The sequence below is a fragment of the Dipodomys ordii genome, unplaced genomic scaffold (assembly GCF_000151885.1).
Source record: "Dipodomys ordii isolate 6190 unplaced genomic scaffold, Dord_2.0 Scaffold43, whole genome shotgun sequence".
NCBI lineage: Eukaryota > Metazoa > Chordata > Mammalia > Rodentia > Heteromyidae > Dipodomys > Dipodomys ordii.
Window position 1 is genome coordinate 15,795,363 of NW_012267259.1, and position 21,380 is coordinate 15,816,742.

Sequence of the window (21,380 nt, forward strand, 5' to 3'; positions counted from 1 at the left end):
CAGGGAGGAGGCAACAATGCTTGATAAGAAATGTACTCGTTATTTTGCCCATGTAATTGTAACTCCTCTGTATGGTATTCTCACAATAATAAATAAATAAATACAGTCCAGTAAACCGTAAAAAAAAAAAAAGTTCAGACAAAAAAGGCCTTGAAACTTATCTCCAATTAACTACTAGCTTTGGCTCAACTGGTAGAGTAAGTGCCAGCCTTGGGTGAAAAAGCTAAGAGATGGTATCCAGGCCCTGAGTTTAAGGCCCAGTACACACACACACACACACACACACACACACACACACCATAAATTTTCACACACACACACACACACCATAAATTTTTGCTCTAAAAATGTCTTCAAAGTCTTCTTTACATAAATGAAGAGATTTCAATCTCAGTGAAAGATCACAAAATTCATGAATAAACAATACAACATGTCACCCCCAAAATCAAATTTGCCACAATGAAAGAGTCAAGTGAGAGTGAAAAGAAAGAAAGACAATAGACTCACTAAAAGTAATGCTGAGAGAAATCATCCACAAAGTAAGAACAGATGTTGAAAAAGCTGGATGAAAAGTAAGAAAAGTTGAATCAACAACAAGAAGATACAAACAGCTAAATTAACTGAAGAAGACAATGCAGAAGATAAATCATCGAAAAAAAGCACTCATCATATACCTAGGTGACAGGCAAGACCTCTCAGCCTCCACCAAAAGATCAAATCTAGCTGGGCACTGGTGGCTCATGCCTGGAATCCTAGCTAGCTACTCAGGAGGCTGAGATCTGAGAATAGAGGTTCAAAGCCAGCCCAGGCAGAAGAGTCTGTGAGACTCTTTTTGTTTTTTCATTATTTAGAGAATACTTTAGTTTCTGTAATCAAACCCATGTAGATAAGACCTTACATATTTAATACAGTGCATTTACACCTGTACAAATAGAAAAAAAATTAAGTTTAACATTTCTAGACCAATATGGCTATTCATTTCTGTACGATGCCAACTCAACACGGTAAACTGGGATACTTTTTCCAAAGTTGACAGCACAGCTAAAGTTTCCAAAAATTCAAATTATATATATGTGTATATATATTTATATTTATATAAAAAGGCCAATAATAAGCAGTATGTTATGCATCAATAGCAGCAACAGCTTTTCCAGGTTCTGCAGATGACTGTAGAATCTGTGAGACTCTTATCTCCAATTAACCACCGGAAAACCAGAAGTGGAGCTGTGGCTCAAGTGGTAGAGTGCTAGCTTTGAGCTGAAGAGCTGAGGGACAGTGCCCAAGCCCAGAATTCAAGCCCCATGACTGACCAAAAAAAAAAGATCAAATCTACATAGGCATACAAAACTCTAAACAGAGAACAGAGAATGCAAGGATGGCCTGAAAAGATGTAATTCAGTCTATGAAGGGCAACAGTCGGCCTGGACTAGTGTGTCCAAGAAAGCTATAATTCACAATTGACAGAGAAATAAAAACCTTCCATACTAAACAAAATCAAGAGGAATTCATGACCACTAAACCAGTACTACAAAGGGCACTTAAGGGAATCCAAGCCTCAGAAGAAGGCAATAAATAAAAACCAAAGAAATATAGGAACAAATAAACACCACTAGAGGAGATTAGTGAAACAGGAAGAGGAAAGAAGCAAGCACCACAAAAACATCAAAATGACAGGAAACAGATCATATTTCTCAACAGTAACTTTAAAGGCCAATTTCCTCAACTCTCCAATCAAAAGACATAGAACAGCAGCCAGAATCAAAAAGCAAGAGCCAACAACAGATGCTGGATGGATGAAGGGAAAAAAGATCCCTGTTACAGTGCTGGTGGGAATGTAAACTAGTGCAACCACTCTGGAAGGCAGTTTGGAGATTCCTCAAAAACGAAACACAGAACTATTCTACAGCAACCCCTGGGCATCCATGCAAAAGATTACAAGCCAGGGTATTATAAACACACGTGGACACCCACGCTCATTGCTGCACTATTCACAAGAGCCAAGTTATGGAAACAGCCTAGATGTCCTGAGATGATGAGTGGATCAAGAAAATGTGATCAATTAGTAAAATACAGAAGGAATATTATGTCATTTGCAGGGAAACAGATGATCTGATGGTTCAGAAGGACAAATGATGCATGCACGTTTTCTCTTATATATGGAAGTTAGATCTAAGTTATAAATATATGAAAACATTTACAAGGTCACATGCAAATATACAGACTAAGGCTGGCATACTTTGGGGAGGATTCTAATAGTGTAACTCCTCTGAACAACTAAGGAACAGTTTAACAAAGAATACCAGGAAGCCAAAACACGTATTGTCAGGAGTGGAACAAGGAGAAGGGGAACAAAGGAACAGAGCAGAAGGGTGTGCAAATCCTACCAATCTAATCATTATCCATCTATGTGTAAAACTGGAACTTCATGGTTTGAGAGTATGAATGGGATGGGAAAAGCTGTGGGAGAACGATGGAAGGGGCAACATTGTACTCAGAATCCCACTTGTCGAACTGAAACCCCTTTGCGCAGCTACTCAAATTTAAAAAGAAATAAAAACAGATAAATGAAGAGCTTTCCTTAAAAGATTAAAAACTCCTTACTTAAAATTACCACTTTTTTTTTTAAGTAGGAAGTACAGATTAAAAGGAAAATACAAAAATAGTTACCCTCCAGCGGAGCAGACACTTCTGACAGCATGAGCAAGGGTTAAGAATTGTATTTGAATCCCCGTGGCATTGTACACATAGGTTCTGTGTACAGATTCCCTCACAAAGAATACACATGTTAGAAAGAGGACACTATCCCTCTACACCACCAAAGGAAAATCTTCCTCACTGCTTTATAACCTTACCATAGGTATGTTCCTAAGACAATAGGCTTTTCTTTCTTTCATGTCATCTTCCAATGTGTTTCAGTTTGCACAAATGAATTTGCAGGGGGCAGGGCGCCTCAAGAACACTGCAGATGCCTGACACTAAGCTCTCTGGCACGCTTTTCTGCATCCCTCCTTCATCACTGCACTCCAGAGGACTGATGTAACTACTGGGAATACAGACTGCCTTAATTCTAGTGGTAGGAAGGCATCTCCTTACCAGTCACTGCTTCCCAGTGCTTGGCCAGAGCGGAAGTGACAGATGGGAGGGAGACAGACCCGGCTTTCCTCAGGAGTGTGGTCAGAAGACCACACACATGTGTCCACATGAGATAAAACGCCGACTCCAACTCCGCATCTATAAAATTTATCCAGAGATTTTAAGTTACTAACAACAAAGAAGAGTCTTTCAAAAAACACATTCACCATGACACATTATTATACTTATAGTAAGAAATATGCACTAATCAAATGAAACCAAATAGAACTGGTAGTTACCTAAAAGTCATTTCCATGAACTTATCTTTTCTACTGCCTTTTTTTTTTTGGCAATGCTAGGATTTGCACTCAGAGCCTCACACTTGCTAGGCTGGTGCTTTACCACTTGAGCCATGCCACAGAAGCTGATCTGGGTGGTAATTTTCAAGATGGAGCCTAACAGACTTTTCTGCCCAGGCTGCCTTATGGATCTGACTCCTGAGACGCTAGGACTAGAGGAGTGACCCACCAATGCCCATCTCCATTATTTCATAGATATATCTCCCCTCCATAGTCTGCCCCACACATACCTTCATCTTCTTATAATACACTGAACAACCATTGGAAAGTAGGGCAAACAGAATATTAGCCACAACTGCAGAAGTACATACTGGGCACATTGTAACAATATGACATTGTGCTAGCTCTGTTAGACACTTTTCTCCTGTTCTCTTTATTCTCCAGCTTTGGGCAGAGGTAAGAAGGAAAACAGAAGATATCAAGGTCAAGCAGAAAAAAATTTCTTTTACACAATCAAGAAACTATGATTCAAAAGAGGATTTTACAGCCTTCCTATGGCTGACAATGCAGCCATGAACCCGCAAGGGCAAGCTCCCAGGTCTGAGTCAGGTGAAGGTAAGCGGCAGGAGTGGCTGTCTCAGAGCTCCCTGCCACAATGCCAAGGGCGGCAGGCAGTTATCAGCATTCATCAAACTACGGTTAAAAACAAACGGAGGCCTTCGGCAAGGTGCCCTTCAGCACCCAGGGGGCAATGGAGAGAGGGCTCTCTGGACTCTGGGGTTTAGCAATCCTTAGTATTTCAATCACTTTGTCACTACTGCCTCTCTAAGGCTTTACTCACTAATGCTCCCACAACATTTCACTACACACACACACACACACACACACACACACACACACACACACACACACAGAATAACAAATTAAATTTAAATTAAAAAGTAAAGTCAGTCAAGCACTGGTGGCTCACACCTAAAATCCTAGCTACTAAAGAGGCTAAGATCTAAGGATCACAGTTCAAATTCAGCTCAGGCAGGAAAGTCTGAGATTCTTATTTCCACTAATTTACCCAAAATGCCACAAGTGGAGCTATGGCTCAAGTGGTAGAGTGCTAGCCTTAAGCAAAAAAATCTGAGAGACAGCACCTAGGCCATATGTTCAGCCCCAGGACTTGCACAAAACAAAATAAGCAAGTTAAAATGAAAACTACTAACATTTGCTGGACGCCAGTGTCTCACGCCTGTAATCCTACCTACTCAGAAGGCTATGATATGAGGATCTAGGTTCAAAGCCAGCCCAGGCAGGAAACTGTGAGACTCTTACCTCTAACAAATTACTCCCAAAAGTTGGAAGTGGCACGGTGGCTCAAGTAGTAGAGCACTTGCTTGAGCTGAAGAGCTCAGGGACAGTACCTAGGCCCAGAGTTCAAGCCCCAGGACTGGGGGGAAAAACAAAAAAAAACTACTAGCATTTATTACTTTGTGTAATAACTTTTATAAAATGTTATTATATATTATATTGCGTTATTTATGTATTATAATGCATTGAGTTATATGTATAAGTTAGCAATTCATATAAATAGTAACAATAGACCAAATTTTAATTATATTATTCAAACCGGTTTTCTCAAAAAACATAATTAAAAAACTTAATTCCCTAAAAACACATTTAGAAAAATACTTTTGCTAGATATTATAAAACAACTTTTTCTTCCCTGAGCTCTTTAGCTCAAAGAAAGTGCTCTACCACTTGAGCCACACCGTCAATTCTAATTTTCTGGTGGTTAATTGGAGATTAGAGTCTCACGGACTTTCCTGCCTGGACTGGCTTCGAACCACAATCCTTAGATCCCAGCTTCCTGAGTAGCTAGGATTACAGGCATGAGCCACTGTCGCCTGGCAGAAAATAACTTTTAACATAGATAGCTGCTATGTATACATTCAGATATTCCTGCTGCTCTTCCTCTTACTACTTAATATAGTAAATGGCAGGTAAATGATATATTAAATAACATAGTAATAAATTAGAGACTACTTTTAGTTACTTGTCAAAGAAGTCACAAAGGCAAGAGGAATAGTAAACTGTATCTAAAGGCCACCAAGAGCAGCAAGCGCGCTCAAGCCATCTCCTGCACATGGCTCTCAGGTCAGCAATGACCAGAGTCCCCCAGGCCCTCTCTCATCACAGGCTGTTGCGCATGTCTGTGTCTATCCCACCAGTTCAACGCCACTGCCTCACGACGGACCAGGAAAACCCAAATGAGAAGTTAAACACTAAGTGACAAGTCTGAGCAGGTCCAGCTGAGCTCTGGGGGCCCACAGACCACTGTGACAGCTAAGATGCTTTGTGCCTGCTTGTTTGCTTGCCTCAGTGTTGTCCCCCAAGGAGCTGTTTTCCTTTTTGAGGGGAGTGGGGTGATACCACCCCGTGAAGCTTGCAGAGTCTAATCTGTCAAAGTCACGTGCACAATTGCCAGCTGTGCAATTACTGCTCCTCAAGTACTGGGGTAATTTCAACATGGGTGAGATGCCTAGGACTGGCTTGCTGGCATCCATATACTTCACTTTCCAGACGTGACACCAAGCAAATCCACACAATTCACAGGACTAAGTAAGAATGAAGTCAGAAGGAGTCATTACCAAATGGTCCGTTACTTTATCACTACCTATGATTTTATTATAAACAATCTCTTTTCTTTTCCCCTTCTTCCTCTCAGCACCAGGGAGAAGAGCCAGAGCCTAATGCAAGTGCTTCTAGCTCTGTGCGCTACCCTCTGCCTAGATTCTACTTCATTTTCTCCCCCTTAGTAGAAGGGAAGCTTCAGCATTGCATTCAACTTATCTTCACAAAATACTTTCCAATAACTTAAGACCTTAGGTAAAATATGATATTATATGCCAGACGAGCTTATATTGTTATTGCAAATGACTTATTGGTACACTACTTGGCCTTAGCCACAGTTTATAAGAATAATTAACACCTCAAATCCACTGTACTTTATAATAAGACATTGAAAGCTTTGCCCTTATTTCAACTGACAGACAGGGACAGTCTTTATTATGGCATACTTGCCTTAAGTGATCTCCTGGAACCATTTAAAACCATCCAAACTATAAAACACACCATCAAAGGCTTTCAAAATACTGCCCCAAAAAAACAACACAAAAAGTAACCTTGAAGTTAGTATCTGGAGCAAAGATTTTCTTTCTCTCTCTCCAATATTATTTGCTTCTGCCCTACACAAAGAACAATAAAACTGGTTGGGCACCAGCAGCTCACACCTATAACCCTAGCTATGCAAGAGGCTGAGATCTGAGGATCGCAGTTCAAAACCAGCTGAGTCAGAAAAGTATGGGAGACTCTTATCTCCCATTAAACAGTAAAAATCCAGAAGTAGTTGTGTAGCTCAAGGTCCTGAGTTCAAGCCCCAGTACTGGCAAAAGAAAGAAAACTTACCTGATATATCTTTGATGACTATGGTGAAAACTCCAATGACATTAGTGATTAGTGGCTTCAGAATTTTGTCCTGCGTCACAAGGTTAGTATCTACCAACAAACAGGACTGCAGAAGCCTGAACAATGAGGACAGGTATTCCAGGAGAAAGGAAATCTATTTGCAAAAGGAAATAATGTATAAGAAAATGTATACAAAAATTCCCATTGAGTGATAGAGTGTCTCACTGTTCCATGCATTATAATAAATACATTTTTGTAATGTAAGTTAAAATACTAATAAATACAATTACTATAGCTCAGAAATAAATATATCTGTGTATACATGTGTGTATATACACAAATATGTATATATACATATATATGTCAGGTACAGCATTGTTTTTCTCATATTATAAGCATGTCATCAATTAGCACTAGGGACTATATTACCACCAAACAAAGCAGTATTGTCAAAGTTACATTTTACATCTCTCTTAAAGGAAAAGTCCTCATAGTTTTAAGTTAGCGATGCTGTAGAATCAGTATTTGGAAGAAGCATAGAAGGGTATTCCAGAGCCATAAAGCACACAATTCTGATAAGAAAAATTACAACAAAACCCCTCAAAGTGCACAAGAGGGGAAAATTCTAGCCTACCAGCCTAGATTTGTTACAAATAAAATAAATATATGTTGTTTTGGTCTTTCATTATCTTCTCCATAAAAATTCTATTTTTAGTCAGAATGCTAGCTACTCAGGAGGCTGAGATCATGGGCCGAAGCCAGCTGGAGCTGAAAATTCTGTGAAACTCTTATCTCCAATAAACTAATCAGAAAAAGCTGGAAGTGGTGCTGTGGCTCAAGTGGTGTAGCGCTAGCCTCATGCACAGAGGCTCAAGGTCAGCGCCCAGGCTCTTGAGTTCAAACCCCAGGACTGGGCAAAAAAAAAAAAAAATCTATTCTTAAATATAAAAGAAAAAAGAAATTAAACTCAGAATATTACCAATAAACCTATACCTAGAATTTCCTAATTCTAATATTATAAGTATTATACCATCCATATTCTTTTTTTAAAATCCCCTAAATGTGTTACAATGAAGCAAAAACCCATGATTCTGCCTCTACCACACCCACGAAATGAGCTATTCCATACAAATATATATAAACGCATATTCATACACATGTACGCACACACATAAGCATATGTACACACACATATACTTCATCCTATTCTGATGAAGAGTCAGGCGTTTGTTCACCCTTGTGGTCAAGTACTGACATGACAACTCACAAAGTAACTTTCGTATGTATGACTCCAGAGAAGTATGCCAACCACAAGCTGGAACACAAAGCCTTAAATCTCATCAAACTATCCACCCATTCTGCCCACATGTTCTGCCCCCGCGACCACAGTGCTCACTCGTCAGCACAAAGGGCACCTTCGTGGTATCTTCTCTGACCACACACACTGAAAATATTGTCTGCCTCCCCGGCTTCCATACCCTTTTAACTCATCCTTATTTGATTTGTTCCAGCTATTTGTCACCATCTTCTGTCCTGGTTCACGTTATGTATCAATATCAAGCAAAGCAAACTTTGATAAAAGCTGAAGAATATTCTGGAATAATTGTAAGATCCTATACAAGCACCAACACACAGGATATATTTAATATACATAAGGCAGGCAGTGCAGAACTGAGACTGTGGGACTGGAACCCACCTACATGGTTAGCACCGCTGCTCTGTGAGATCCTCGCCTCTGCCATTTTCTTTGTAACCTGATGGCACTACTGAACTTGATATTATTGTTGTGGGGACTGTAGAAAGCACTCATGAAGTTTGACACTAATACTCCATATGCACTGCTTAAGTATTAAGTGAGCACCATGGAAAGTGAGCCTTGGGAAAAGTGTTATGCTACACTTCCAGGAAACAAAATAGACCAACACAAGCCAGAGGCCTTTCCTTCACTTTGCTTGCTGTGTCCAGCTCAGATTTAACGCCAGCAATTCTGGCTCTAAGCACATCCCCTCCCCAGGGCCTTGCTAACTCTGCAAGACCAGCTTTCCCACTCATTTTGGCTCACACATCACTGCCTGAGAAGTTCCCCTGCTCTATGTTTGTCATCCTCAGTTATACACGGATTTATTCATTTTCTGTCTCCTAACAATAGGGGGAAATCTTGGTTCTACTCATGTAGGAAAGATTCTGGTACACGGAAGATACTCAATAGATTTGCTGAAAAGACAGATAAGAATTGGAGAAAACATTGATGCAAACTGGAATGGGAACACTGCTCCAGAGGTGATTCACAGTGCTCCCTACCCCATAATGAGGTCTTCCACAGTCAGTCTGCTCTAAGAACACATCTCAGAGAAAAGGACAGTGGTTTCACCTTGACTTTATCACCTGTATTAAACACATCATTTCTTACTTAAGATTAATGATTCTACAATCCAAATAAATCTGCATTCTGAAATAAAATGTCTAGTAGCAAGAACTACACAAAAGTCATTTAGCTATAGACCAGAACTTAAAAATAGTAAACATCTGTGAAGGAAAAAAAAAGAATAGATGTATTCATATCAGATTGGGCTTTAAACTACCAGCTAATTTTAAGTTTTAGCAACCTGACTCACATGAAAAGAGCAGATGTGATAAAGCCATAAAACCACAGAGAGGGTTGGTGGGCTACACCAATGCCCATTTAAAGTGATGCACCATGATATCTGGACACCTCATTAAAAGTTTATAGCTGGTTAATTAGGAGTCATGAGAGCATGTAGGGGGCCTCAAAGTTGTAAGTAACCTATTTCCAACAGCCACATCGTACTATACACACTGCAAGAGCCATCCTTTTATGGTTAGACTCACCACCCCCACCCTCACCCTCAGCAGGGGCTGCTGACGGCAAAGAAATCCCAGGTGAGAGGCAGATGAGATACTTACCTGTGCCTGAGTGTCTTCAACTGGAGGAGAGGCAGGTAGTGGGGTCCTGAGGTCCTGGATGCACATCTCCATGAGTGGGACATCCACGATGCTAGGAAGGACAGAGAAGAATATCCTTCAGCTTCTTAGTACGCATCTTACTGAAGATTAATAAAGCTGGACTTTAAGTTTGAAAGAAAACCTGAATTAAATCGAAAGAAAATCCTTTTATAACTAAAGAGAATCTCTACCCAGCATTTCAGAAAATAGGAATATATCTTGATACAGGAATATACCTTGTGAGAAACAGAGAATTCTGAAGCCAAAAATACCTTTGCTTACTTATTAAAAGTGGAATAAAATACAAAAGTTTGGTGCTTATTTTCCCATTAAAAAAAGAAAAATACAAGCTAGGGAATATGTCATCTTTTAAAAGTAAAAGACAAAGTTAAGTAAACAAACAGGATTTTTTTTCATCCACATCCTGGGGATTGGGTGCTATCCCTGAGCTTTTGTATTCAAGACTAGCATTCTTCTACTTGAGCCACAACTCATGTCCAGCTTTTTGATGGTTATTTAGAGATAGAGAGTCTCATGGACCTTCCTGCCCCAGTTGGCTTTAAGCCTCAATTCTTAGATCTCAGCCTTCTAAATAGCTAGGATTACAGGGTGCCAATGAGCCCCTGGTCCCCAGCTAGGAAATTATTCTTAAATAAGGAATAAGGGCTAGGATAGATGGGAAAGAAGAGAGTGAGGAGGAAAGAGCGACACTGATCAAGATGCACGTACATACTGGCATGGTGAAATGAAATCCCTTTGTACAATTATTTAAAGACTAAAACAATTCTAGGCCTTTGTCTGATACACAGCTGATAAAAAAATGTCCCATTCTGTGGAGTTTCTATTTAGCTTGTTAGCTATGTCCCTTGACATACAGAAACAAATTTTAAGTTTGATATAATCCCATTTATCCAGTCTTTCTTTGGTTTGTTGTGATTCTGGATCTTTACATAGTAAGTTTTTTTTTGTATGTGTTTTTGGGGGGTCCGGTCGTGGGACCTGAACTCTGGGCCTGGGTGCTGTCTCTCAGCTCTTCACCTCAAGGCTAGCACTCTACCACTTGAGCTACAGCGCCACTTCCGGCTTTTTTCTTTTTGCTTATATGGTGCTGAGGAATCGAACCCAGGGTCTCATGCATGCAAGGCAAGCGCTCTACCACTGAGCCACCTTCCAAGCCCCTACATAGGAAGTTTTGACCTGTAACTAGGATCCTAGTGTTTCCCCTATCCCTTCCTGTAATATTTTCATGGTTTCTGGCCTTACATTGAGGTCACTGGTCCATTTTGAATTGATTCTAGTGCAAGGTGATATATAAGGATCTAGCACCATTTGTTGAAGAGGATGTCTATCTTCCAACCTGTGTTTTTGGCTCCCTTATCAAATATCAGATGGCTATAGATCTGTGGGTTCCTTTCTGGGTCTTTTATTCTATTCCATTGGTCTTCAGGCCTGTTCTTTTTTTTTTTTTTTTTGGTCCGGTCGTGGGGCCTGAACTCTGGGCCTGGGCGCTGTCCCTCAGCTCTTCAGCTCAAGGCTAGCGCTCTACCACTTGAGCCACAGTGCCACTTCCGGCTTTTTTCCTTTTGCTTATGTGGTGCTGAGGAATCGAACCCAGGGCCTCATGCATGCAAGGCAAGCACTCTACCACTGAGCTACTTTCCCAGCCCCTTCAGGCCTGTTCCTATGCTAGTACCAAGATGTTTTTACTATAATGGCTTTGTAATGGAGGTTCCTCAAAAGACTAAACATAAAGCTACCCTGGGCATTATAAAATAGAACACAAACAAAGTTACACTAAAGCTACCAGCAAAACCATGTTCATTGCAGCATTATTTTTCCACAGCCAAGATACGGAATCAGCCCAGATGCCCCTCAATGGATGAATGGATCATGAAAATGGGATATATATACACAATGGAATTTTACTCATCCATCAAAAAGAATGATATTGTACCATTCATAAAGAAATGGAAAAGAACTGAAAAAAAAAGTAAGCCAGACCCAGAAAAACGTAAGATACATTGTTTCTCTCATTTGTGGTAGCTAGAATGTGCCTATAAATCTACAAGTAAACACACTGGATGTTTTTAAAAAAAATACATTGGGACATAATAAATTATACAGGACTGTAGGCATTCACACACGGTAAGACCAAAGGAGAACACTCTTAGGGGAAAAACACAAAGGCTATGTGCATCTGATCATATAAAATAATATTTATTGAAATGAACTCTAGGAATGAACTCTAGGTTTTTTTTTTTTCCTTTCTTGCCTTTTTCTTTTCCTTTTGTCTTATTTGTCCATTTATCTCTCTTTGGTAGAGGAAGAAGGAGAAACAGAAATGGAGGGACAAAGGGTAAACAATGTAGCAGTGGTACTCACTAGATACTATGCTGAAAATGAATTATACAACTTGTGGATGAGGACAGAAGGGAAAAATTGGGAGAGAGCAAGGGAAGGAGTGACACTGTCCAAAAAGAAATGTACTCTTTATCTGACTTAGGAAACTATAATTCCTCTGTACTTCACCCTTTATAAGAACAATAAATTTTTTAAAAATAAAAAATGAATATAAATGTAAAAAGAAGAAATAAAAAGCAATGTGAAAATACAGTAAGCCTTTGCTTCCAGAGCATTATGGTCTTAGAACCATAGCCAACTCAGCTGGCTCATATGAAGCCTAGATGCTCTTAAAGCTCCCGTTGGTCATAAAGGAGCAGACATGAAGGGAGTCACCTGACTAGAGTTACTTTTGCAAATTTTGTAGGCATCACAGTAGAAAAACATGGCAAATAAATATTAAAGGCATAATCACAACCCAGTGAAGTGAAACAAAATATCCCAACACTGCCCCACTACTGACTGCATTAATTGTGACTTTAGATAGGCCTGAATTCAATATAGGCCTTTCCTATTATGCTGTGTAAGAAAATCAGAAAAAAAATTATAACAGAGACTTAATAAACTAAGTGAAAATTCAAAGAATGAAATAACTATTTCTCTAACTTTTATTGGAATAGTTTCTGAAGGAAAGTTTAGTTTCTCATAATCCAATATTCCACATGATTTCAATGATTTTCAATCCAGGAACATCATTCTGATATGATTACTGGGGAGATAGGTCCTTCACTTACAAGGAAGCAGAATTAGGATTGCACCACCTTCCTTGAATATGCCTGAAGGCTTAGAACCCTTAAAACCCAACAACACTAGCCTTAACCATCAAGATAAGAAGTTAACACAAGTGTATTTAAAAAAAAAGTGTTGAGACAATTGTAACGACAGTAAAAGCTTGACAGATAGTATAATGACTAAAACAAAAGAATGAGAATCTATTCCCAGTACACAAGGTGTCTTCTATGAATCCAGGAAAAGAGCTTTCAGAAAGCTGTGTCTACCACTACACATACCGTGAAGTAGCTCTCTTACCTACAGAGAAGCTCTGGGAGACCGGCTTGTTGCAAGGCATCTGCAGTGTCTCTTGGAACAACTACCAAGAGGTTGTCCAAGAGGCTGCAGACTGCTGAGAGAAGAGATGGGGTAACAAGAGATGGGGTAACTGGCTTGGACAGTTGGGCGGACAGGGATGAGTCACGGAGAGGTCGTGATGGTGTGGCTCCATGTGGACCTATTATTGAAAATGGGCATCAAAATTACTATTTACCTTGGAGTTATTCTCACTGTTCTCAAGTCCTTACAGTCACAGGCAAGTTGTTGAAAATGATGCCGAGGGATGGCTGGCCACTCCTCCTGCTTATGTGGCTGCTCTTAGCCCTGAGGACAGCCAGTCACAGGAGCCACCGACTGTGTTCGCGCACAGGTCCGAGTCCACATGTGTACATGAGTGCATGTGTACCTCCTGGAGAGAGGAGAACAGCCCAGGCAGGAAGTGTGTGTGCCCCTGGCCTCAGACACTGAGGGACAGATAGTCCATCATCTTTTTCTGAAATTCTTGGGGCAAAAGTAGTTGTAAACTGAACATATTTTAGATTTTAGAAAAAGATTCATGTGCCACTAATTCATTAATATCTCCAATGGTGAAGTAAACAAAAAACCATAGCAGGTTGAGTAAAGGAATGAACAGGGCCCCTGGTCAAGTCTGATTGACAGGTATGGACAAGTTGAGATCTGAGGAAATGTGAGTTTTCAGTAGTTCAGGTATTTTAAAACTGAAGCTAGGGTCCCATCTGTCTTAACACTTTACCTTTTTAAAAGATAACATATCGGGCTGGGAAGGTGGCTCAGTGGTAGAGTGCTTGCCTTGCATGCATGAGGCCCAGGGTTCGATGCCTCAGCACCACATAAACAGAAAAAAGCGGGAAGTGGTGCTGTGGCTCAAGTGGTAGGGCGCTCGCCTTGAGCTGAAGAGCTGAGGGACAGCGCCCAGGCCCAGAATTCAGCCCCCACAACTGCAAAAAAAATAAAAAAATAACAAAAAAAATAACATAGCTTTGAGAAATTCATACTTACAGAAAAAAATTCAGACTTTGTACTTACTTACTTAAGTACAAAGAATTCTCAGATACTTTTACCCCAGATGTACTAAGTACTGTTCTGCCATATTTAGTTTACTACCTTTCCACTGGCCTGTATTTTTAATTGTGCGTACACTGCAGATATAACGCCCCTTATTAATCTCCTACAAACAAGAACATTATCTCTTATTACCATAGCATAGTTATTTAAAAAACAAGAAATTAACGCTGATGGAACAACACTATGTTATCTATAAAACATGTCCAACTTTTGTCAATCATCACCCAAACCTTCTCCACAGCAAAACAAAACAAATTACTTTTCTTGATTGGACCCATTGGGGACCTTGTTTTGTCTCAGCTTTTTAAAGTGGAAAAGTCCCTCAGTCTTGCTTTGTCTTTTTGTTTGTTTTTGGCAATACTGGATTTTGAAATCAGGGCCTCATGCTAGTTAGGCAGACCCTCTACCAGGCAGCCATTCCCCCAGCCCTTGGGAGCTCTTAGTTAACTTTCAGATAGTCAGCCTTACGTTTTTGCCTCAGGCAAGCCTTGAATGATAATCTTCTATCTATGTCTTCCCAACAGGTACAGTTACAGGCATATAAAGCCAGGTTGGCTTATTTCTTGAGATAGGATCTTGCTAACGTTTTTGCCCACACTGGCCTTGAATCCCATTCCTCCCAATGTCTGCCTATGGAGTAGCTGGGATCACAGGCTTGAGCCGCTTGTGCCAGCTTGCATTCTCTTTCTTGACCCAGACATTCTATTAAGAATGGAAGTCAGGTTTTGTAAAATTAACTGAGGCTTCCTCATGGTTGGAAGTGTATCACTAATAAGAGGAAACTTGATTTGTGTCTTCCCATTGCAGGTGTTAACGTTGGCTATTTCATGAAGGGAGTGTCTACATTTCTCCATTATAAAACTAGGGTGATTCCATATGTGCCAAATAGTGATTTTTTTCTCATCTTTTTTTTTTTTTTAACAATTTCATGTTCTAGTATCTGAAGAGCACTCCCCCAGAGTCACTCATTCACTCAGTACAATTCAAGGAGTCCGCTGAATACTATACTGTTACTATTATCTATTCTGATGTTGACATAGAAATAGCCCTTTGAGATGGAGCCTGTATTTTTGGCCACATACCTAATTAGCCTCAGAGACATTCAGTATTCTGCCATTCATTTATTTTCAGAATGCTTTTCTGGGTTGATTTATTACTTTTATTTTTAAAGCAGAATAGCCATGTAAAAGAGTACCTTGGTCCACAAACTGCTCATGCGAAGCTTCAGACGGAAGATTTACTGCTGACACAAGTGGGTGAAAGTCAGCAGTTTCCACTGAAGCTGTCACCTGTGAATCACAAGGAGAAATGATGTCATAGCAGTGTTCACATAAACAAGCAACACACAAGGCAACATTCACAGCAAGCTTCACAGCAGAACTACACTTGGAACACAGCTAGGCCACGTTCCACTCTTGAGTTACAGCTGGTTTCTGTTAATGGCATTTCCTACCACTTCTTACAGGAACCGTTAGTTTACATGAATCAGTAACTCAAAGGAGATTATATTTTGCACCTTAAATATATACTTCCATAAAGCCAGAGGAAACAAATAAAAAGACTTAAATTCTGTTGGAAAGAACTGAAAAAGATGCTTTTTCTTCAGGTTTGATAACTAATGGTTTCTAAATCAGAGTTCAATGTAAAATAAGCATCACACTCCTGCACAATGATGACACACAAGTTCCTGAAGAATTCCTTATTAAAAAAAATAAAAAGTACCGCAATCATGAAAGTCCATTCAGACTTCAGGCCATTGATTCAGCAAAAAATAGAAGAGCCAATTTGCTGTGTGTCAAAGTAAAATTTGAGTATAAACAATTTGTCATATAAACAAAATGAATCAGGATTTTAAAATGATCTCTGTATTCTGTCTTCCAGAAATAAAAGACTTCACTGGATACTACTAACATTTTGAAATACAGAGAGGAGGACATTGCATTTGTCAAAATAAGTTTATAATACTGTTTGTCATTTCTCATGAAAAATGTGGTACTTAAGCAGATTAACTTTGAAAAAGTACAAAGGAAAAAAACAAAGATTCCCCATACTGAAAAAATTAGGGTACAAATCTAACAACCTTTATGAAACATAGTGAGGTATGGAAAGTTTCTAGGAGTTTCTAGATACACATGTTTGTTTTCATAAGTGATACCTTTCTCTTTTTTAGACTCAAGAGCAGAAAAGCTCTGGTATGCCTGGCAATTTGTAATCATCCATTTTAACAAGTTACAACAAGTTTAAGTCACTTCTGTTACAGATTCATCATCTAACAGATTACATATAATATTTTAAAAGAAAGTAAGGAAGAAAGAGAGGGGAAGGAAAGGAAGAGGAGGAAGTTTAAACTGTTTTTTTTTTAAAAAAGAACTTTAAAATTTTCTTTACCACATAATACAAGTTATATAATAGAGCACATGAATACTTTCAACTGCTTTTGTGTTCGCTGTTATATACTAAACATTACTGTACTGGAAAAAAACTTAATATATAGATGTACTAACATTAGTATTTAAGTTTTATTAATAAACTTTTTTCCAAAAGAAATTAAAAACAAAACAAGATTTGTTTTTGTTATATTGCAGTCCAGTGGCCTATATAATACAGAGGAACTCAGCTACCATTTCTATTTCCTTTCTAACTACAATATACAAGACTTTTAGTCTCAAAGTGCATTGTTCTTTCACTCTCCCCACTGTGATGCACATTGCCATCTCTAGTTTTCCTAGAGCAAAACTCCAGGAAATACATGCAAAATGCAGTTATGTACACAGACACTCCTGATGCATATGCCAGAATGACTTTTTCTTCAAAAGGTCCCCTGGATCCATTTCTATTGAGACTGTTATTAGTCACATTTAACTATGTAGTTATATACTTAAGACATACTTGCATATTTCAACCCTTTGCAAATATGCATGCAAATATGAGAGCGACTATAAGGAGTTGGTCCTTTACAGTCCATTTCCACTGATGACTCCTACACAAAACCACTTTCTATCTCACCATTCCTAAGGTGGAAACCCCTGTACCCTGCCTGTGACTCTTCACATCTGGCTGTGAAGCAGAATACAGCACTGTGGGCACAACAGTACCAAGTGCTGGGGCCGCAAGCCATGCTTTTATCTCCTCTTTTGTGAAAGAGTAAAAATAATAATTATTTCTGTTTCTGATGTTGTTTTGGCCTCAGTGGGATTTGAGCCCAGGTTTGTGTTGCTAGGCAGGCACTGAGTCATGCCTGGAAGCCCTTTGCTCTGATGTTCTTGCTTTTTGCCCCGGCTAGACTCAACAACAGTCCTACTATTTATGTTACCCACTGCTATAGGGATGACAGGATATGCCACTCTACCCAGATTTTTCTGTTGAGATGGCACTCCTGGGAGGGAGTGGAAGCTTTAGAAAGCAGAGCCTAGTGGGAAAAAGTTACATTATTTTGGCATTTAAATGTATTATCTTTCTTCCCAAAACAAACATATGTTTTCTCTAGGATGGGAAGGAAAGCATGACATCTAGTGGAAGCAGAATAATTAGCCTACTTTTTCACATAAGGTTCCAATTTAGCACTAAGCACAAACTTTTCTGAATCTAAAAAAAAACAAAACTAAAATTGCAGGAAAAAAGTGTTACTCTAGTTAAGGATTCTGGGAAGTAAGTATGATTAATGGCTGCACAATTTCTATTTAGTTGTTTTTTCATATTATTTTTACTTTTGAAAGCTGGGTTTAATAAACTTTTTTGCATTGCTAATAGGTTCTACAACACAGCCATTATCTCAGAAATATTTAAGAAGTAAATGAGTTTTCTAGTTTAGAAATATTTAATTGGGCTGGGAATGTTGCTTAGTGGTAGAATGCTTGTCTAACATGCATGAAGCTCTGGGTGCGAATCCTCAGTACCACATAAACAGAAAAAGCCAGAAATGGCACTGTGGCTTAAGTGGTAGAGCACTAGCCTTGAGCACAGATCGGCTCAGAGACAGTGCTCAGGCCCTGAGTTAAAGCCCCAGGACTGGCAAAAAAAAAAAAAAAAGTTTTTATATGCTTGTATACAACTGAAAGCTAGTATCTATCATTATGAACAACATGCATAACATGAATGAAGAGGGAAGGAAGGTGTACAGGCATACGTAAATTTCAGTATTTCAGATTAGCAATACAACTTTCTATTTGAGCATTTATAAACATGTTTAAAATGATCAGTTAGGCTGGATCATTAGAAGGGGAAATTTTACATACTGCCTTGCCTTTAGAACATTTCAGAACAATCAATCATTTTTAATCACAGGGGATTTGTTCTTTTCTACGACTTCTGATAAACATTTTGGCACTCTTCTGCTTCTGTTTGCACCATACAAGGCAGGAAAGAAGGGTGAAAAAGACTGGAAGGATAATTTACAGCACAGCTGTAAGTAGAGCCAGACAACCTCTCACGGCAGCAATTCTAGCTCTGCACTTATAGCACCACTGACCAGAGTCACCTCACTTCTCAGTAACCTGGTCACGTGGAAAAGCAAAAAGGCAGCCATTATGTGGCTAACAAATATTGTAATTTAAGTAAATGCAGAGCAGAATTCTGCTCGAAAGCACTTCAAAAGACAAAAACCACAGCTATTATGATCATAACCTTAAGTTTTACATCATTCTGATCTCCCTACCACACATGATTTTTTTTTTTTCGTATTTAAAATGAAGCACTTCTGGCATCGTTGCAGGTACCATTGTTTCTGAGGTGGAGAGAGAACTTGGATCATGATCCTGACTGGACATTCTGGACGAGGCTCTCCAAAACTTGAAAGAGTCATCTAAACCTGTGTCAGAGAAAAATGCTATTAGCATGGATGGACACTCTCCTGGGGAATGCAACACTTAACAGAAGTATTTATTATGAGATACTAACCATGAATTAAGGAAAGAGGTTCTTCAGTATGCACAAGAGTCACTGAGAACCCTAGTCCCAGGACCTAGTGACCTAAGCCAGGGCAGGAGCAGTGAATGCGCCTTTCTAGAAAGCTCCCAGGACGGCCCTTTGCTTCTAGGCCACGCTCTAAGTAGCAACTAAGCAAGTCACTTTAATCACAGACAGTTTTTAGAAGTCTCAGAGGCTTCGTCAAACTCCACTTTTCCTCAGTGTCTTCAAGAAGAGAACAGAGTATTGAGTTATAAATTCACACTTAAGTACTTGGGGGTACAGGAACCACATGCCTGTAATTTAATCTTAAATAAATGAAAAGGCATGTACTTTCATACAAGCATATAAAATTAACTCATACTCACATCACATATGCAAACACATGAAGAAATACAGTAAGATATTAATAATTGGGGAACTTTGTACTATTCCTGAGCCTTTTTCTTTTTAAGTATGTAAGGATGGTAACAACCTAAAAAATTGTTTAAAACTAAGTTAAAAGGGATAAGAAGGTGGCTCAGTGGTAGAGTGCTTGCCTTCTGTGCATGAGGCCCTGGGTTCAATTCCTCAGCACCAAATAAGCGGAAAAAGCCAGAGGTGGTTGTATGGCTCAAGTGGTAAAGTGCTAGCCTTGAGCTTCATGAAGAGCGAGCTGAGGGACAGCACCCAGGCCCAGAGTTCAGGCCTCACAACCGACCAAAAAAAAAAAAAACTAATTTAAAAGTACAAGCTATTTGTATGATGAGACAAAATTATTATTCCTATTTGCTACAATTTGCTCTCCAGCAAATCCAACCGTCTACAAAGAGAAAGGGTGACTTTGCTAAATGAGTAACAAACCAAAGGTGATTCTGAAAATTTCATGGAAAAGGACTCATTGATAAGAACAGTGAAAAACAAACAACAAACCAAGAGCTGTAGACTGCCGAAGAATGAATATTTCAAAAAAAAAGTTTAAGATACTGTTGGAGGAGAAAAGCTATGCAACTTTACTGAATGGCATAAATTAGCTTATGAAACATTAATAAGATGTTAAAAGCGGCTTCCATGAAGAATTCATAGCACAGAATAATGCTTAGGCAATGTTTAGTGAGAGAAGGGAATACAGAAATATAGCTCTGACATGAACATCATTACACAGAACAAACACAAGCACTACAGAGAAAGAAGACCAGAAGAAATGACCATAACACAACCAGGGCAGACAACAGGATTGAAAATGACTGTTTTTCTTGGGTACTTTTTATTATTCTTCTTTTTAAAATAAAAGAACCACATATTTTTTAAATCTTTCTGAAATTTTACACTTCATAAAAATAAATATATAAAGGTATTATACTTACTATTTAAGTCATTGCCCCCCGAAGTCCCAGCAAAAGGAGAAGATGGGGAATGGAAAATATATCGTCCTAGGAAACAATGTTTCACCATCTGTGTCAAATGCTCATAAAAATGGTAGTGATACAAAAGAGCCTGAAGGGCAGGCTTTCCTGTGAGTGACATGCCAGAGTCCTCATCATGGACACAGGGGCCCTGCAAGAAGACAGACATTTGTTTATAACAGTATTTCTTCAAAAATATCTATTGTGCAAGATCAACAGAAAGCCCACAGACTGGGAGAAGATCTTCATTAGCCATACAACGGACAAAGGTCTCATATCTAAAATCCACTTAGAACTCAAAAAACTAAATCCTCCAACAACAATTCCTCAAATAAACAACTGCCCGATAAATAAGTGGGCTAAAGACTTAAAGAGAAATTTCTCTGAAGAGAAAATAAGAATGACCAATAGACACATGAAGAAATCTCCCTAGCCATAAAAGAAATGCAAATCAAAACAACATTGAGATTCCACCTCACCCCAGTTAGAATGGCTATAATCAAGAACTCTAATAACTACAGATGCTAGAAGGGATGTGGCCAAAAGGGAACCCTACTGCATTGTTCGTGGGAATGTAAACTTGTTCAACCACTTTGGAAAGCAGTATGGAGGTTCCTCAAAAGACTCCACATAGAGCTCCCCTATGATCCAGCAATCACACTTTTAGGCATTTCCCCAAATGATCATAAACAAGGCTATACTAAAGCTACCAGTACAACTATGTTTATCGCAGCATTATTCACCATATAGCTAAGATATGGAA

General features: G+C 39.1%; 1 protein-coding gene across 1 annotated transcript in view; it reads right to left on the minus strand.

Moving 5' to 3' along the window:
- Rttn (rotatin) overlaps positions 1-21,380 on the minus strand; it is a 117,041-nt gene that overhangs the window by 23,064 nt on the left and 72,597 nt on the right. The window contains exons 33-39 of the mRNA XM_013019030.1: positions 20,579-20,768; positions 19,043-19,134; positions 15,523-15,616; positions 13,221-13,419; positions 9,753-9,843; positions 6,828-6,981; positions 3,094-3,231 (exon numbers count right to left, since the gene is read on the minus strand). Coding sequence (XP_012874484.1) covers positions 3,094-3,231; positions 6,828-6,981; positions 9,753-9,843; positions 13,221-13,419; positions 15,523-15,616; positions 19,043-19,134; positions 20,579-20,768 — 958 coding nt within the window. The remainder of the gene's footprint in view (positions 1-3,093; positions 3,232-6,827; positions 6,982-9,752; positions 9,844-13,220; positions 13,420-15,522; positions 15,617-19,042; positions 19,135-20,578; positions 20,769-21,380) is intronic.